The sequence below is a fragment of the Histoplasma capsulatum genome, genomic scaffold, assembly GCF_000149585.1.
Source record: "Histoplasma capsulatum NAm1 scaffold_8 genomic scaffold, whole genome shotgun sequence".
Classification (NCBI taxonomy): Eukaryota; Fungi; Ascomycota; class Eurotiomycetes; order Onygenales; family Ajellomycetaceae; genus Histoplasma; species Histoplasma mississippiense.
The window spans coordinates 246,988-266,019 of NW_001813975.1; the positions used below are offsets into that span (position 1 = coordinate 246,988).

Sequence of the window (19,032 nt, forward strand, 5' to 3'; positions counted from 1 at the left end):
TTCTGGGGAACGTTATTAGAGGCCTGGAGTGGTTTTGCATAGCAGGCCAGGAGTCTGTTTTTGTAGAATCTAGATGGCGAGCGGATTGACATACATAAGAGAACTAGGCGTTTGAGTTTAAAGATGCAAAAATAAAAAGCGAGTTGGAGTTTGAGCCTCGGACTTCACGAATGGAGGAGGATCGGCTGTATACGGCTTCGCAACCGGGAGGTTTTTGGCAACTCTAATCTTGAGGCCGATCACACAGCAATTCAACATAATGGGCATAATTTCCAGGGGGTAGAAATGGAATTGATTTATTGTCGAAGGGAAAAATATCGGATCAAGATGTCTTCCAAGATTTGTAGAAAATTTTTGGTGGATTCCGTTACAGGAATCAGCTATTTAGCGACCCCAATATTGGCTGGAGTAATGCTATATATTCCACACATAATAACCGTGATTCTTTCACACAAAGGTGCTAAATTGTAGTTAAGATATTTTCTATTCCCAGTATCTCCCATGAAGGGGGCATGTAACTTCGTTGACGCCTAAGAGACCAGACTTCTGGGAGTTGACTGTCGCCGTGTCATAGACAGTCCTTCCCACCTCCTTCCACCAGCTCTTATCGCATTGCACTGGCCACATCTCATCTGATTCTTACCGCTGGCGAAAGTCCACGTTTGTTCGTTCCGAGCTCAGAGGGAAGGCCGGTTCTGACTTGTAATAAGGATGGTCCTCTTGGTGTTTTGATATGGCGGTTTTTGTTCCATTATCATGAGAATCGAGCCAAACTTCCTTGCCAATCCATATTCTGTTTCGGCGCATCCAACGTTTCGAACGATGTACGGCCACTGAGCAGTTCTCCCCGCACGAAATTGGTATTGAACGTAAACTACCAGCTTGCCTGGGAATCTCTGCTATTGTCCCTCCCGGCTTCTTCAGGGTGTCCATTGAGGTTGTTAAACCCATGAGAGGGCAGCATACGCTGTAGATGGATGAAAACCAGGTAAGTTGCGGTGACGGTGGGCGCTAGTCCCGAATAAGAATGTAAACAAACCACCCAAAACGGCATGAAGCAATATCGACTCTCAACGCCCGCGATACCCAGACCCGTCCGCACCATTGGGCCGTTACTGACCTTGCAGGAGCTTACTTTTTAACGGAGTTATTGTTTTGTTTTCTTTTATCAGTTTCATGTCCGCATTCACTTCGAGTTGACCTGTTTGCTGTCGCGATAACAAGCCCCCCCCGACGGCGACAATAATCTCTTGTACAAAAAGGTACTTTGACAAACCCCTCCACCAACGATGTGGAATATGCTCTTTTTGTTTTTTGCCCCCTTTTCTGAATGACATTATTCTGAATACGATGATTGACGATTGTCACTATTCAGAACTTCTCGCGTATAATTCAGAATATCGGCTTCATGTCGCCAGCCGACCACACAAATACCTCTGATGTTATGGCGGACAGCCACGCATCGCGAGACCTGACGACGTCTGATTTTGATCCAGATCATGAAGCTCTCGTATCAACGAGACAGCTAGACAATAGCCACCGCCAGCGCCTACCAAATCGTGCAAAGCCACGCGACGTGCAGGCATATCCGGAAGCAGAACCAGACTTCGCCATCGACACGTCAGCTCTTCACCGGGCTTTTCCAGACTTCTCCGACGCATCCAGCTCAGAGGAGGAAGATGATATCTCTATAGAAATGGGACGGGGAGGCAAGAAACCCTTGCAACGGTTAGATGACTCGAGGGATTCGATCATGAGCGTTGACGACAGTCGATACTCTGCATCACCACTGGTTAGGGGAGATCGTTTTAGCAATTCTCCCCACAGAGCTGCTCTGCGCCCAATCCCAAATAGGGGATTGTCAGCGAGCGATAGCCTTCGCAAAGATGCCCAGATACGACGCGCCAGTCTCGCTTTGAAAAATAATAACCTCCCTCAAGACGCAAGGAATAAGGGCGGGAGCCAGCGGCGTACTCTGTCCGACATGCACGCGAAAGCCAGTGAAGCGTACGATGGGTCATACGTTAGCGATGAACGACCGGCAAATATCACATCTACTACGAGAAATACTCGTTTCGGCAACACTCGACAGGGTGCTAAAGTCGTGGATGCCGTCAACAAAGCAGCTGGCAAACCTTACCTCAAGCATCATGATGCAGACGTAGATCGTGGAGAGCTTAGAAGACAACCGGCTGCGAAGACCGCCGACAATAGTGCCACTGCGGACAATCTTACTCACCAGTCATTTGCTCTTCCTGATATACCGAATCTCTCTGATCTCGTATCCGGGATTTATGAAGATGGAACGCCGAAGGGACGATCGCGAACGACACGCTTCACTTCACCTCCCGCTGTAGGAACAGCTCATCGCCAGCGCCATGAACATTTCCCTCTTGACTCTATCCCCGTTCCGGATGACGAAAAGGCCATTTTTATTTCCTTGAAATTGCTTCAAGAGAAACTTGAAGCCCTGCAGATGGACAAATCCGATATGGAACGTAGACTTGAAGAAATTGAAGAAGAGAATATGATATTGAAGAGTGAAAACACTCGCTGGCAGAAGCAAGATAAAACCTTGAGAATGTATGGCGGTGATGAAGATATTAATGATGGAAGAAGAAATGGCAACCATTCTATTCAAAGGAGTAGTGAGTACATATATATATTGATCTGCGCGCAAGCGTAACAACCTGGCTTATAACTCGGTCTATCTAGGATTGGAAGCAGCCAATTCGGCACTTCAGAATCGGTTAGATATCTTTACCCGCAAAATTTCCAGCCATGAGACTAGAATTCAGCACTTGATACAAGAACGCGACTCAGCCCGGACCCAGTTAGGCGTGGCTTATCTCAATTTGCAGGAACTGAAGATGGAAAACGACGTGTTGGGACAGGAGAACGATGAACTGAAGATTCAACTTGAATCGCTGACTGAGTACCCCGAAGCAACGTATGGCAAACGACATAAGCAGACTCACGATTCCAAGACAATTGGTCGAGGCATCGCCACCAGAGACCAAATCGAAACAACGGAAACTAATCGAACACGGCCAGCGCGAGGTGTTGAAAGTCTGGACGCTGATGCTTCAGTCCGCAAAAATGCTGTTGATGCACAAAGGCAAAACTCACATAACATTCACGGGAATCGTGTGCAATCTCATGTGCTGTATGGTTCGAAGGAATCCTCTACCCGGCAACAGAAGCAGACTGAATATGACGAGCTATTCTCTCTCGACCTGTCCCATCTTAGTGCGCAGCAGCCCACTAGACATACGAAGACACGAGCAAATACCACCGAAAAGAAGCTTCCTAACACCAGCAAACAGCGTACCAAGAAACCTATTGTTGAATATTCCGAAGATATCGAGCTGTCGGAGGGAGAAATGGGGACGGAAACAAGAGATTTCCGTTACCGCAATGGACCAGCCAACGATTTAACATTTCTTAGCTTCATTGACGTAGGCTTCCCCGGTTCTAAATCTCAATGAAGTCCCACTAACGATAATGAATAATACAGACCAATGAGATAGCCCAACTTCGCAAAACACTGGAGGAAGAAAGGGTTGCCCGTAATAACCGCCTCAACCGTGACTTTACTGAACAAAGCAAAATTAACAATCTCACGCTCAGAACGTCTGGGAACTTTAAGCAAAGCGCACCACTGAAGTCATTACTGAAGAATGCTGTATCTAGAGACGGGCGCACGGTGACAGTTGAAGTGCCTGGTGTTGACATCACGGAGCAAGGGGCGGCTGCGAATACCACCAGAGATTTGTCGCAGCGCATTGACACCAGACGCCGACAGAAAAGGACAGAGGAGATGACATCAGCGTTCATTCTCCCTGATATTACGATGCATGGTGTTACCGCTAAACCTGGAGAACCACTCAAGTTGTCAGAAGCTGCCCAGCGGGTTTTGGATGATGTCGCGCAGCATGATGGGAAGAACTGCTCAGTTTGCAAAAGTGTCATGAACAAGAATTCCACCCATGATCATAGTGGTGAAGAAGGACATGACTCCATTAAGGTCTCTAAACCCACCCCTGTCTCCGATCGCATGCCAGATCCATCGCCATATAATGAAGAGCCTACCCTCCGTCCGTCACAGCCACCAGCTGTGGCTCTTGCTGCCGTTCTAAAATTGTTAGAAGACGAGCTGGCACATCTGAAAATGCGACTTGCTCTTCAACAGACAGCATTGAACAAACATGATGCGTCGCTTGGTAAGAAGCAACGAAAGTCTATACTCCATACAATCGAGGCTATTTTAAGGGAAATCGATATGAAGTCTGATCAGGTTTATGCTCTCTATGATGTTCTAGAGGGCCAGAAGGAAAATAGCCATGAGATGACGCAAGATGAGGTGGATGTTACATTGCAGTCTATTGGCCTTGGCCGGGTCACGGGAAAAGGTGCTAGTAATTATACCGACCGTCTTGGGCGAAACGATCCCAAGGATAAAGACGCCACCAGGGCTCATGACAGTGAAGGCGGTAGTGATTATGACGAACTTCCGTGGGAAGGGTTTGAGAGCACTGGTGATGTGACCGGACGGAGTTTCTCCAGAAAAGCCGGGAAGTCTTCTTCCTAACGTATCCATTACCGAAAAGAGCTCTCGTGATCATATATATACCCGCCGAGCGTGCTGTGCGTTTCTTGCTTTTGCATTTTGAGGAGCTTTTCAACACCTGGCCAGTTTTTCATTAACTTCTTCTTGAGTTGTCTGTTTCAGTGTTTTCATTTCTTGACCGTTACAAGCGCCAATTAGTAATTATATCCGCCAACGCTACCACCGCCACCGCCATTACAAACTGATCCCAACTGTATAATCTTCTCCTTTTGCATATTTTCTTCCGGCATTGGGTTTCAGACTGACCTGTTGCTTTTTGTTTTTAAAAGCCAACTTGGTGGATGTCCCCGTGCCTAGGAATTGGTGTCTTTTTGGGGTGTTTTATATTTCAGGGGCTTCTTACGTGATTGAACTCGCGTTTTGACTGACTTGATTATTAGATTGAGTGAATGTCCGCTTGAGTTCTCGTGTTTGAACAACAATTCCGTTATCTGTTTGGTCGTTCCTAGCGGTTTTGCTCACCATTTAGCCGATGGTGAAGGTTTCTAGAGCTGGTGAGAATGGTTCGTCATTCTATTTCTTGGTCGCATATGCACAATCTCTTGGTTTGGGGTTGGAAGAAGTGACAATTCCCTTCCGTCTTTTTGAGGTTACTATACGTTGCCGTCAGTCTCCATTTTTGTCTTCCCTATTGCGCACTTTTTTGACAGTGTGCTCCTTTTTCATTTAATTGCATCCAGGTGCGACTTGTGTGGGATTTCAGGGGCGAATTGTATTGTCTATTCCAGTTTATTATATAGTTTTTGACATTGCTTGCTTGCTTTTAGATTTAAAATGTTGATATTTTTCCAGCCATTTTTCAACGCCTCCATGTTCCTTTATGATTCCTTTGGATTATTCCATATACTTGAGGCTTTAGTGCTGAAGATTTTCGTCGTAGGCGATTTAATACTATGGCAACACTAAATTATCGCAAAGCATAGACACCACCGCTGGAAAGGAACTCCCTTCCCAACTACTACTAATCGTATCTGATTTGCATCCAGTGCATGATTATTCCATGAGCGTAAAAAGATTTTTTCCATAAAGCCCAAACCAAACGAACTTCCATAAACTCCGTCGCTATGGTATGATAATGATGCTCGGTTGAAAAAAGAGAAAAAACGAGAGACGAGAGCGCCAAGGTCCGGTAGGCGATATACAAGGATGACAAAGCTGGCTAGGAAATGGAAACAGTAACCCGAATGGACAAGGACGTGGTCATAACATTTCCTCATCAACTGGAATGGGCGTACTCGCCGCAGCTGACGCCGCAAGTCCCGTCGGCGACGGGTTCGCCGAAGCGTTTCTCGCGGCAATTTCTTCATCGATGAAACATCCCAGCCCAGCAAATGCTTCCAGCAATGTGCGCGCGTAGTACTCCCTCAAGTCATACCCGCCTGCAAGCATCTGGGCATTATCCTTGATGGGATCAAGATACGTAGACGGGTAATTGTCTTGAAGCTGATAATAATCGCGGCCGTCGAGCCTGATCCCACAAAAAGGGTCGTATGGCTTTTCCGGCTCTGGCGTCTTGATCTTCCGCAGGCCTTTGACGAGGTCTGAATCAAAGGCCGGTGCGATGCCCTTGTCGGCTGCATCTGCTAGAGCCTGGGCACGTTTAGATTCGGCTAGGAGAGCTGTTTGTTTTCGTTTGAGGCGCTCCTCTTCGCTGCGCCGGGCCGAGGATTTCTTGAGCATGCCCTGCCTGCCCTCTTTTGCGATGGCTTCTGCATCTTCTACGGTGCCTGTTGCTAGGCGGTTGAGGACGTCTTCTCGTCCGGAGAGGATGGCACGTCTTTCGTTATCGTAGTCCTGCCGTGCTGCTTCACGGCGTAATCGTATTTGCTCTTGTTCGAGGGACTGATGTTGCAGGAAAGCGGCGGATTCTTGGGATTCGAGCGCTTGGTTGCGGCGGATAGATTTTGAGTTCGCTGCGGCGTATTGGGAGAGTTGGGCTTCCGTTTTTGCGACGTCGATGCCGGAGACCAGGTTGGTTATTATATCCTCGCGCTGTTCAAGAAAGTTGTCGTAGGCTAGCTTGTTGTCAAATTCATCCTCGCGGCGATTCAATCTGCCAGAAATTTCTGTAAGCTAATGCAAATAGACGAGCGGGGGAATCCCCAGAATTAGACTACCTTAACATACATCTGCATGACCCTTTTCCTTACATCAACCTCCCTCTCTACGCCAATATCCTCAAAGGTTTGTTTCCGAAACCGGTTCTTCCTAAGCGTTTTATTGCATCCGGCAACTGGGCATGGGGCTGGGCCTGACGAGAAGATGCGATCCACGCATGACTCGCACATTTTATGGTAACATTCCGGGTTTATAAGGAAACGCATATCTGGATTGAGGTACCGTGATGACTTGCACACAGGACAGACCTCTGGATCGGTTGCATGCTCAGACATGTTAGCTCTGGCTGGACGTGCCTGTAGGTTGAGGCTGCGCAAGTGCTGGTGGAGGGGCTCACCATCTTCTTCACCGCGGTTCCGTGTGCCATTGGACTGGAACGACATACTGCAGGTGAATGACGAGATCCAGGAGGCAACTTTGAGGTGTTTTGGGGGGTTTGCAGGTAGGGATCCCAGCTACCAGGTGTGTTTTGTGTCGGGTTGTTTATGATTTGAGTCCCTGCCTGTTAACTAATAATTTTTGATGATGAGGTCAGGCTAAGAGCCCGCGCCACCAATAGGAATTAAGTTAGCCTGGCAGCTCCCGCCGTGATTTTCTTCCACTCCAACATCACACATCACACATCTGTACAATACCGATGGACAGATATCTCAGCGCTACTATACTACTCCTTTGGCTGGATAGAGGCGCTGAATCCTCTATTTACAATGGCACAACCAACAGATAACCTCGCCGGTCTTGAGCGCCAGCGGCTGCAACTCGAGGAGAGCATCCTGGAGCTCAGAAAATCCCTATACAATTGGCGAATGTGGGATGCGGAGTACGATGAGTTGAAGAATGATATCTCGGCACTGGAAGAAAACAGCAAAAATGAAGATTTCCTCAGGATTGGACGAGAATTTGGCGGATCCCTAGTCAACGAACACGAGATTGAGGTATTACTAGGCGTGAAACAGAGGGTGACGAGAACAAAGCAGCAGGTGGTGGATGCTATATCAAGACGGATGGACTATGTTCAGCAAAATATTGGAGTGTTGGAGAAGCGCATCTCAGCTGCTGAAAGGAAACTCGATGCCATCCTCACAGTTCAACACCCTGGCGCAGTCGACGAGGACGGGCTACCTATTACCGATATTGTTGAAGAACTTGATGAAGATGACCGCGTCATTTCGAGTTCTACAACTACTCCTGACCAGGCTGCACCCGGAATCCTGGAAGCTTTAAAGAAAGCAGGCATGGACCTTCCGAGGGAGAAATCTGACGATACAGCACCGCTCGCCGACGAGAGCAGAAATGAATTTTCACGTCAGAAAGACTCCGCTAACCCGCCTGATATTTCACCACGGATTGGCGAGATACCATCTACTGGAATTGTTTCAAACACAAAATTAGATACCACAACAACAGTTGCCAAGACTGCTCCTTCAATTGGAGCTACTACAGATTCTGCTACGCGTTTGAGCACCAATTCGCCCCCTGTTGGGGTCGTGGATAATAACCGCTCTTCAGCTCCCGAAATTAGTTATGGTGATGGCGATGAGTCTACCAACATCTGTATAGATGAATCCCCAGAAGATGCGGCCTTGAGAAGAGAAATGTTACAGTATGGCCTTGAGGAGGTTGGTGCTGTTGTTGCCGAGCTGGAGCTAGACGAATCAGGAAGTGAATTCTCTATTGAAGACGAAGACTACGTGATTAGTGATGAGGATGATGAGGAAGAAGATGAATATGGTCGGTCTACGCGGAGGATGATCGATGATGACTATCGTCGCCAGATGATGGAATTAGAGAAAAAGTTAAACGCACGGAGTTTGGAAAATGTTGGACCTGATACGAGTGTCCTTCCACCGGATGTCAGAAAGGAGCTTGATTCGCCTATTCCTCGGGAGAACATTCCTAATGACGCCGACAGCGAAGCCCCAAAGCAGAAGAAAAAAGTTGCCTTTGCGGACGCGCTTGACATTGCACCACAGCCAAATTCTCCTATACCTCCAGCACGAGCTAAGGAGCACCGTATAGAGCCACCGTCTGTCCCTGTTGTTCAAGACGCTATTGTGGAACGAGCGCAAGGAGAGAAAATATGCGACACCAATGACACTACAACCTCAAAGAAAATGTCCCGGTTCAAGAGTGCAAGCCAAACCTCCGAACCAATTAATCTCATGTCTACACCCACATTGCCAGCACCCGCAGTTCGCTCGTCAGCTCCCTCCATTGATACCCCGCCACTCCCACTATTTCCCGCAAAGCCCTCACAGCCCAAGCCCTTTTCTCAGCCAATTACTAATCCAGACCAACCACTCAAGACATTGGCGGATGAACTAGTCGAACGTACTGTATCCTACGAAAATGCAACGCCACCTGATCCAGATGAATTAGATGAAAGCCTGCATAAACGAGAAATCGCAACCGAATTTTACAAATTTCGGAACCGCAAGATTCATCAAGAAGGCGGGTTCTTGCGTGAGGACGAGGAATCCAATGGGATTATTCCTCTAGAAGAGGATGGACAGCCAGCCAAGAAACTCAGTCGGTTTTTGGCGGCGCGGATGAAGTAAGTAGTTATGAATTTCCTTACGATTGATGCACGTGTATGACGACCAAAATGAAGTAAAATGAAATAAACATGTTTAACCCTATCATCTCCGTTTGTTTTTTTTTTTGTCTATAGTAACCTACATGCCCATATTCCTAGAGTTTTGGAGCCAGTGAAGCTTTAACCCTCCTCAACAGCTCCAAAAAAAAAAAAAAAAAGAAAAAAAAAGAAAAAAAAAGAAAAAAAGAAAACTCGTGACCCTCCTCCTCAACACGGAAACGTCGGGGGAAAGAAAGACTCATTTCTAACACGAATGACGCTCTCTTTTTTCCCAACCTGATCTGATTTGCAGTATTCAAGACGAAGAATACAAACATCCCTACCAATTCAGACCACATAAAAGACGTTTAATGTTTCCAAGATCAAATGAATTACAAAAAAGTGGACTCTCTGACTGCGTCCCCCCTTATTTTATAGATCTGCCAGATTTTTTGCTTATTCCCCCCTCCCCTCCCTTTCTTGCCCCATGGCGAAGGGAAGGGATGAAGGGTAAACGAAAATAGGTCGGATGAGGGCTCTATGGGATCTACCTGGCGGTTTCGTTTCACCCACTACATTTTTACTTGTAGATTCTACGTTATATTATTTATGTAGATGTGCTGCGATTTATCGGCTGGAGGATATGCCTTTTTTTGAAATACTCCTCACGGGGACCTTTTCATACCCGCCGACAGGGGCGGGGTACTCGTAGAGAATGGAATATCATCTGGCGCCCTCAAACTGTGTAATTTCCACTACTGGATTAAAAATCGGAAAGGTTTGGGTATATATGTATGTACAAAGGCTATTCCTAATCTTCACCCTGTCCTCGTCAATAGATTCAATAATAAACAGATTCATTACTTAAGCACCGTCGTCAAATGCAAAACATTCAATTCCACATGATCATCACTGCGCCTCTCCTCCCATGATAAACAATCCACGTTCACTTGCTTCATTTTAATGATATATATTATATCCCATGAACAGTAGATGTCTCTGGCATCCACATACATAACTCGTCTGACCTTACAGCCCAAATCACAATAACAACATGAAAAACAAACGCAGCAGCATGCACCAAGGGGCGCCCGACAGCGAAATCCAGTGCAGCCAGGCAAAGAAGCGGGTATAAGATCCAAGGGTTAACCGCCAGCGGTGAGCATGGTTGTGTGATGGACAGGACCTTAACGATAAGTAGGGAGAAGCTGATGATCTTTTCTACTGAGCGATAGATAGTGGCGGATGTGAAAATTGAGGGTCGGTTTGGTCGGCTGGGAGGTGGAAGGAGGAGGTGATCCGAGACACGCGTGCGACTTGTATTATCGCTGTTATTGCGGTTGTTATTGCGTTGACGTTGTTGTGGCTGGCTGGCACGGGGGGTAGAAGATAAAGCTGTCGCCCGAAGAACTAGATCATGATCCACGCTATGGGATCGGTGCCGTTCCCTTGGCAAGCCAGTCTCATGAGCAGATGATTCTGTAGCATCTGACTGAAAGGAGGACGGTTGGCGTACAGGAACACCACCTGGAAATCCTGTTGCATTTGTGGACACGTTCCTATTGGGGCTCCTAGGGCTGCGAGGAGTCGAGGATGGGTTGGAAGGAGTATCCACAGGAAGAACGCGGAGGCCTGAACGAATGTCAGCAGTCGATGTTCCATTGTTTCTGTGACTGTGGAAGCGACGACCTTCAGTATTAGCACCTGCAACTCCAGCCTGGATTCCCTTAAGGACTTCTTCTGCAGTAGGTCGTTTATCCGGGTCAACGGATAGGAGCCTTTTTAGAAATGAATATAGTTTCTCAGGCAAGTCTTGTCTCATCCGCCGGGCGTCATCGAAGCCTGACCATTGGCTTATCTCAGCACGCAGTATGTCAAGGTCTTCCTTATCTTCATCGATGATGTCCGCGTTACGGTATGGCAATTGTGCAAAGCAGAGGAAATAGAGGATCATGCCAAGAGAAAATATGTCAGACTTGAATGTAAAATTCCCAAACGGTCCTTCGGGGTCCAGACGGCGTAGAACCTCAGGTGCACAGTATGAAATAGTTCCTGTATTTCCAGTAGAATTCCTGACAGCGTGCTCATACTGTACTTCGCCAAAGTCGCTCACAAGGGCTCTTAGCCCTTGTCCTGTGTCATGGAGAAGGCAGTTGCTAGGCTTGAGATCACGGTGGATAAAACCATTATTATGTAGGAAAAGTAGCCCTGAAGTTATGTCTTTGAAAAGGGAATATATTTCATCAAACTGGAGCTTTCGGAACCCTCCTGTGCTGGAAGGAGGCTCTGGTTGGCCTTTTGATCTTCGACGGATCCGCTCTTTTAATTGCTGGGTTGTGGCAGTAGGTTGTCTCGGGCCGCATATGTACTCATGGAGATCTCCAGAATTGCAGTACTGTTGAAGTATAAAAGCACAAGGAATGCTAGGCCCGAAATTGCTCAGCTTTGCGTCCTCCAACCATACATGTCGGTACGAGACCAAATTCTGGTGCGAAAGATGCTGAAGTAATTGTACCTCAATCAAAACCTTTTTCAGCCACTCATGATCGTCTCCAACTGGGACACGTTTACAAGCATAGTATCCCAACGAAACACCATCCAGAACATGCTTAACCAGCAAAACTACCCCCTTCCCGCCTCTTCCAAGTTCTCGCTCCTCAACAAAAAATCGCTTAAAATAATTCGGACTGAAGGCGGCGGATGATATTTTATTCGCAAATGGGGGCGCAGGTCCACTTTCAGCTTCAGAAGCCAAAGGCTCCGGCTGTGCTGGCTGAACTAATCGTCGTCGAGGAGAGGGCGGGCGTGTTGAGCCAGAGGGACTGTGCATGCTAGAACTCAGCATGCGAAAGTAGTCGGGGTTCACGAATCCTGGCTGAGCTACAGAATTTGTTCCAAGTTTGGAATCTCGAGTAGCTTCCTGGGATGAATCCCGCATTGGGCGGTGACAATAAGGACAGTCGGCTAGCTCTACTTCGGCGTCGGGAGGTGCGCGGCGGAGGACGAGGGACCGTGAAGCATGATCGAAAACCACAACCGAATCATCGTGCCGTCTGAAAGATATGTCTGTTAGTAGAGCGGCCAGTATTATAGAAGTGCTTCCTTAGGGAACGATGTCCTTCAGAGCTTCTAATGAGAGATGTAGCTCTTCCTTACAAAACAACGTCGCGAGTTGTCCCGTAAGGGACAATGGACATGTTCCGTTGTGTGTTAGCGTCAGCCATTATATGAGGGAGGCTGTCGACCTTTAAACTGTCGAGAGCAAAAAGAAAAAGTTAATTGCATTTTTTTTTATATAAAGAGTGCCAATTTTGGCCTCGGTTGCATCTTCTCTGCATCCATCCACTGAAGTGTTTATTGATACCTACAGCTCCAACGAAGAGCTTCAACCTTGGAACAGTTCCAAGGTTGGAAGTTTCGCGTTCACGTGACCCAATCAACGAGCTCCAATGTTTGTACAGATGTATATATGCAGGTAATGAATTATCATGGCTTAGATAGCAATATCTATGATGTTGTGTATTCTCAATAAGGAGATTCAGTGACCTTGGCTACACATATAAGATTATAGGCTCATCAACAAGTTTTGTTCACTGCAGAATTCTATTATGGGAAGCACCCAGCCGGATTTAGTCAACAAGATGCACGATTTTTGCCTCTAATTGGAGTCGATCACAGGATTAGGGCAAATATCTCGCTCGGAATATGTATCAATCATGTCTGATCACTGATCAGAATGCAATAGACCCTTCCATTTGAATTAACCAGGAGGTTACTTCAATATATGGATATTCTTCTAAATCGCTATTCTCATACAAAACGAGGCCGTATTACCCACGTGGTCTGTGGCAAATCCTGCGTAGAATAGCTGGGAATACATGGGGCAATTAAGTAATCTGACAGAGATAGGTTTTCCTCCATCAGCCTATGGATCAACTTTGATTCTATGCCCAATGGTCTATATCCTTAAGCGGTTTGTTGTTTGGTGGACGGCACAGCAACATCCTAGCACCCGAATCGTGAATTTGTGGTAGATGTCATTTGCCTGGTGAGAGGCGCCGTGCATGTTATTGAATAGTGGGACTCGATTTGGGACACAAGGCGACTTTTGCGGACTGATGGTTGACGCCACAAAATTCAAGGCGCCTTGTTAAAAGGTATCTGACGCTTCTGGCAGCGTACCTCGTGGAGAATGATATATAGTTAGTGCGCTTACTCGCTCTCTGTCATTTTGGCAGCACTACTTTCAGTGGTATTATCTCCTTCGCTAGCTGAATCCTCATCACTTTCGCTAAATCCCTCGAACTCTTCATTGTCCACGTTAGATTCGCTCGACTCCGACACCGTATCACCAGATGGGCCTGTTGAAGGCGCAACTTCGGAATCATCACGCTTCCGTTTGCGGCTCATCTCACCAAGCCGTCCCTCACGCCCTTCAATCTTTTCGTCCACGTTTGCATCGTTCGAATGGGGTGGTGGCGTATACCACGGGATTTTTCCACGAAGGAAGTCATTAATGACCATCTTGGCTACTCCATCGAGATCAGGTTCGGCACCTCTGAGTAGTCTGCCTCCCTTTCTAGCGAGGATACTCAAGAAATCGATCGCATCATTAGAAATCTTAATCCCATACGTCCGTTCGATATGGCGTGGTTGAACACGTTTGAGAACGCCAGGGATATATTGTTCCGGATTTTCAACATTCTCCACGCGCACCACGCCTCGTAGGAGGATGTCTTCTTCGGTATCGTTGTTGCTCGGTGGAACAACACCGGGGCAGTCAATTAGATAGATTCTTTTCATCAATGTGATGTACTGCCATACTTTTGTTTCTCCGGGAATGGGAGCAACGGTGCAGACCTTCTTCTTTCGAAGGGTATTGATGATGGATGATTTTCCGGTGTTAGGGTATCCAATGAATCCTACCGATATTTGTTTACGGTCCGAATGTAAAGATGAAAATTGGCGTAGAAGCTGGATTAAGGAGCCTTTGCCGAATGAGTTGTTGATGGAAGCGTGGAAGGCCAGAGTGGGATGATCTTTTGATAATGCACGGACCCAAGCAGCCTGCAATCATTAATTAGCTATAGATCCTCAAAAAAAAAAAAAAAAAAGAACAAACTTATCACAATGAAGCAATTTATGTAAAAATGAATGTGTGAGATGTTACTAAGAGTACTGCTGTTATGCCACAAAATAAAGTGGAAGCAGAACTCAACTCAAACAAAACACAGCAAACCCTATACGACAGAGCTCTCAAAACGATCGCTTGTCAGCCCTAATTTCAGAATGAAACCAAGGCGGCGGGCAAGAGTCCATCTACCAAAGCTGTAACAGACAAATTACTTCCATAGATTGGTGGCAAGAAAACATGCACGGGAAGAAGCCTTGACTTAGCAATGGCATGTTACGCGATCATGAAAGATGAAGGAGAAGTGCTGTGATTTTATAACTTACAGCAACGCCGGTTGGTACCAAGTCGCACTTATTCAGAACGAAAATCAGGTGCTTGTGTGGTGCTTCCTCACGGATGTACTTTTCAATACTCCTGCATCGTGTGCCCTCCGGATCTCGCGCATCAAGCACGTGTATGACAACATCGGACGAGTCGATGACCTTGTACAGTTCGTTCCAGATCCGCTTACTCTGACCTTTAGAGAAAACAGGCTCTCTTGCAGTCGTGAGTTGCCCATCATGAACTATATTGTCATTTTCAGCAGTTTCACCTGATTTACCGCTCAATAATCTCGCCTGATCCAACCGCTCCAAGTAGGTGTTGTGCATCCTGACTGACTCGTCAGCGAGATCTTCGAGCGTCCCGACGCTGAGTTTGACTCGCTTTCGCTGCGACCTGGGTCCGAATGTGTCGCTGAATGGTGCTGACTCAACAGCAATCTTAGCTTTGTGCTCCTTAAGTCCATTAGTATTTGATCCATCGCGGATCAAACTCATTGGCAGCTTATTTGTTTTGAGCAGAACTTGATAAGGATCAGAAGCACGTTCAGCGACCGCTTCTCGAAATGAGCTCAGGGCCTCTTGTGAGATAACTCTCGTATTTCCAAACCATTTTCTGTTGGGTTCTATCCTAGCGTTTGGTATTTCGCGGGATTGATAGGACGCAGCTTTTGTGATTTCACCGCGGGCATTTCTTTGCGCTTTGCCATCCTTGAACATATTAAGGGTCTTGACCTTCTTAGCACTTCTATATTGGCATTAGCACATGCATATCACATTCCACAGGCAGAAGAGGGTAGCTGTTTACCTGTAGAAGTTTTCACCCTTGGTCTTTACATTGCCCATTCCATCTCCTGTCTTACCCTGCCGCTCTCTGCGAGCAGCTTCCTTCTTAGCTGTACCCATAGTGAAGAAGGATATGAAAAAAAAAGGCTAACTGCCAGTCGTCAGCCTAGGGTATCTGGGTCCTTCTGGGTGGTTGGCTGTAAATATCTGTGGGCCAGTGAGAATGTCAATGGCAGAAATTAATTCTCGAGGAATTTTTCTCTTTTTCGTTGCTGGAGCGTGTGCCAAGACTTCTGGCGTGCACAGACCATCAAAAAATCACTTCCGAATCAAATCTTGTCATTTGCGCGAGAGATACCACAAACCATTGGAACCTCCCAAAGCAAGCCTCTATCCGCATCTTCTTGCATGATTGTCCTACGGAAGGTGGGATAAACGGTATTTCCCACTCCCTTGATTGCCAATTGCCATCCATGGCCACCCCCTCGAAGTCGGCAATGTCTCTTTGCCGCGCTTGCAGAACTGCCAAAGTACAGGTCCGGGCCTTCAGTTCAACCCCATATCCACTGGTCAGGCCCGAGTCGCCGAATTTCATCGACATTCCTCATCCGATACAGCCTTTCCATCCTCGTAAGCAGCCGGTAAAGGGTATTCTCCCTGTGCCCCGTGAGCTATTCCCGGCCCGACGACCAGACAAGCCGACGCAATCCTACGCTGAGGCTGCCACTCCCGAGCCGTTAAGTAAAGAGCCAAAACTCCACCCTGGAGATCCTCAGTTGGACCACGTGGAATGGAAGAGGCGGATGGCTGCCATCCGCCGCAAAAACTTGCGTGAGGGTCTAGCCGAGCTGTACGCACGCAAGCAGAAAAGTGACGAGCTCAGAGCGAAACGCAGCAGCGCGAAAATAGCGCAACGGGAGCAGATCCTCGTCCAGGGCCCACGAGAAGATGATCGGCTGATGCAGCAATCGACTCCTGAAGTTATGAAACCGAGCAAGATGTCTATCCTCCCCGATCCCACAGCGGGGCAACGCCTCAAGACCTCCCGCAAGAAACACGCTGCGAAGCAACTGAGTAAGAAACAACAGAGATCAGACCATCTCCACTCTCTGTACATGAACGCCCGGACTTTCATCACCAACGAGGAGCAATTGAAGGCGGAGATTGAGCGGGTGTTCCCCGATGGCGAGAATCCTGCATGGACCAACGATGAGGATGTTGGAGAGAATATCTGGAACTTGGGCATTCCATCAACTGTAGAGTCCCTGGTGCATGCTGGAAAGACTGACGCGACCATTTGGAGTCTTGGGGAGAAGAGAGTGAAGAGGATCGCTGAGGAGCTTACTGGTGGAGCTATCTAAACTGTGGTGTCTATTGCAACATAACTTCGTTCCCACCCGGTCGGGGAAACAACCGGTGGCTACCACTTGTGAATGTTTTCTCGTTATTCTGTACCATATATACGTATCGTCCGTCATGGTTGATCTCTCTATTGTTTCCCCTTTTCCCCCTTGCTACTTTCTATATCTCACCGTTCCACGATAGAATACCTAGCGAATTCATTTTATTTGCGTCGCAGGAAAATACGATAACTCTTGAAATTACCATTTCATCTGACCAGATAACCACCAGTCTGTACCATCCATATATATACTCAAAATACCCTCATATTATGTGCTCATTACTACCCCAAACAACATCGACATAGTATATATGTATTTACAGCACAAGAACAGCACATAGGACAACATCAACAAGCCAGAGCATGTTAGACCACCCAGCTATCCCTCGATCTTCACCTGATGAATCGCATGATCTGCGTATCCCGTGGACTTTACGTAGATCTGGGCACTTTCCAGAAGCCGTTTTTTGCTCTGACCGATCGTATCGCGTCCCCAAAAGGCTCCATGCGTGTCGTCGAAGGAGAGGTCTGCGATCGCTTTCCAGATCCCATATACGTCGTCTGGGGGAAGTGGGATCTGTTCACAAGGCGGGGGAAAAAAGGAACAAGAATTAGAATAAAAGTCCTCAGTTCCATCATCGGCGGCTGACAGCGTGATTGTAGATTGTTTGTGCATGCCATGATCATGAGTAGGAAATGCCAATACAATCATAGAGAAGGGGAGGGAGAATAAAATGAAGCAGGATTCCATTCCCATAGCCGGTAAGGGGAAATTTTCAGGGAATAACAAAGCACAAATAGAAATAGAAAACTCACAAAATTCGGATACGACCACATGAATGTGAAAGACGTGGTGCCCGGGAGTCGGTCAACATGGTACACTCCGCTGGGTACCACCATGACACTATCCGCCACAAGCAGCTTCTTCGTCTCCTTCCACAACAGCACAGAGCTTCCAGGGAAATGACCGCCTACTTTTACAGCCATCACCTGTCCACCTAGAAGATTCAGCTCTTTACCTTCCCACAAACCGATTCCAGTAAACTTCTCCGGGCCGTCTTTGCTTTGTGCAGCAGAGATTGTTTTCGTTACCGGAGCCCGTCGCATCAGCCACTCTTGGTCCTCAGCGGATGTGTAGACGGGACAACCAAATGTCTCCGCCCAATGAACGGAGGTAGAGTAGAAGTGCGGATGCGAGATGACGATTGCCTCGATGCCGCCAAGCTCGTTGATGCGGCGGACGGTCTCATCGTCGATGTAAGTGATGCAATCCCAGAGCACGTTGCCGGCGGATGTGCAGCAGAGAATGGCACGCTGGCCAATGGCTACCTGCGGCACGGTGTAGATGCTAATGAGGCCGGAGTGATTTTTGTTCATGCGGAACTGGTTGTGGTATTTTTGGGACCGTTGCAGCTCGCGGAGCGTTGTCCATGATTGCCTGCATTCACAGCCAGGGAGGGCCAGGAAATAGCTATTGTGTCAGTTATGTGATTTGATTGTTTATTGTTGTTGATGCTTTCTTTCTTGTGATCTCCCGGATAGCGTGTAGCTAGCTGTATGGGAAGGGCGCATGAAGGAAGATACCGTGAAAGGTTTCAACGATGCTTGTAAGAATGAATCTTACCCTTCTGGAGGGATATATTGTCGCGGATCATCGCATACCTTGCACGACTTGGCTGATCGTGTGTCGTGTTGAGCACCGCACATCGAACATATCATGAGATCCATGTTGAGCTTGATACTGAATAGCGATTGAGGGGTGATCACACTTTATTTTATCCTGTGGTATAAAGTCCACGGAAAAGAAGAAATATCAACTTATGTATATATGTATCCACGAAGATTCCACTACTTTGCTCGAATCGGGTTTTCAATTGTCAGCAAGCACGTAGGATCAATATCCCTTGACAATGCAAAGGTGGGGAAGCCGTCGCCACCAAGAGTGGTGGCTTTTCAGTCGCCGGAGTGGTCTGGGCCCATGGATAACTCATTCCACGAGGCGAAGGCTCCTCCCCAATGTAGATGCACTCGTGTAAATGCCGGGAAAGATATGTGAGCAATCTCGAG

The 19,032-nt window shown here is 47.3% G+C and overlaps 7 protein-coding genes across 7 annotated transcripts; 3 read left to right on the plus strand and 4 right to left on the minus strand.

Annotated features, from left to right (window-relative positions):
• Positions 1-973: 973 nt before the first annotated feature.
• On the plus strand, positions 974-4,591 carry HCAG_07072 (predicted protein; the record flags this gene model as incomplete). The annotated part of the gene is made up of 4 exons (XM_001537600.1): positions 974-988; positions 1,376-2,648; positions 2,716-3,458; positions 3,518-4,591. 4 exons carry the CDS (start codon positions 974-976, stop codon positions 4,589-4,591), a joined length of 3,105 nt encoding a protein of 1,034 aa, XP_001537650.1.
• Positions 4,592-5,830: 1,239 nt separating this feature from the next.
• Positions 5,831-7,131, minus strand: HCAG_07073 (conserved hypothetical protein; the record flags this gene model as incomplete). The annotated part of the gene is made up of 3 exons (XM_001537601.1): positions 5,831-6,683; positions 6,758-6,998; positions 7,086-7,131. 3 exons carry the CDS (start codon positions 7,129-7,131, stop codon positions 5,831-5,833), a joined length of 1,140 nt encoding a protein of 379 aa, XP_001537651.1.
• A 324-nt stretch (positions 7,132-7,455) lies between these two features.
• On the plus strand, positions 7,456-9,468 carry HCAG_07074 (predicted protein; the record flags this gene model as incomplete). The annotated part of the gene is made up of 2 exons (XM_001537602.1): positions 7,456-9,302; positions 9,420-9,468. The coding sequence occupies 2 exons, from the start codon at positions 7,456-7,458 to the stop codon at positions 9,466-9,468; spliced, it is 1,896 nt and encodes a 631-aa protein (XP_001537652.1).
• Positions 9,469-10,141: 673 nt separating this feature from the next.
• HCAG_07075 (conserved hypothetical protein) lies at positions 10,142-12,547 on the minus strand (the record flags this gene model as incomplete). Its single annotated transcript, XM_001537603.1, has 3 exons — positions 10,142-10,146; positions 10,338-12,376; positions 12,480-12,547. 3 exons carry the CDS (start codon positions 12,545-12,547, stop codon positions 10,142-10,144), a joined length of 2,112 nt encoding a protein of 703 aa, XP_001537653.1.
• Positions 12,548-13,390: 843 nt separating this feature from the next.
• Positions 13,391-15,683, minus strand: HCAG_07076 (nucleolar GTP-binding protein 2; the record flags this gene model as incomplete). The annotated part of the gene is made up of 4 exons (XM_001537604.1): positions 13,391-13,493; positions 13,540-14,390; positions 14,781-15,525; positions 15,586-15,683. The coding sequence occupies 4 exons, from the start codon at positions 15,681-15,683 to the stop codon at positions 13,391-13,393; spliced, it is 1,797 nt and encodes a 598-aa protein (XP_001537654.1).
• Positions 15,684-15,971: 288 nt separating this feature from the next.
• On the plus strand, positions 15,972-16,924 carry HCAG_07077 (predicted protein; the record flags this gene model as incomplete). Its single annotated transcript, XM_001537605.1, has 2 exons — positions 15,972-15,989; positions 16,100-16,924. The coding sequence occupies 2 exons, from the start codon at positions 15,972-15,974 to the stop codon at positions 16,922-16,924; spliced, it is 843 nt and encodes a 280-aa protein (XP_001537655.1).
• Positions 16,925-17,344: 420 nt separating this feature from the next.
• HCAG_07078 (conserved hypothetical protein) lies at positions 17,345-18,693 on the minus strand (the record flags this gene model as incomplete). Its single annotated transcript, XM_001537606.1, has 4 exons — positions 17,345-17,542; positions 17,782-17,936; positions 17,985-18,436; positions 18,590-18,693. The coding sequence occupies 4 exons, from the start codon at positions 18,691-18,693 to the stop codon at positions 17,345-17,347; spliced, it is 909 nt and encodes a 302-aa protein (XP_001537656.1).
• Between the last annotated feature and the right edge of the window lie 339 nt (positions 18,694-19,032).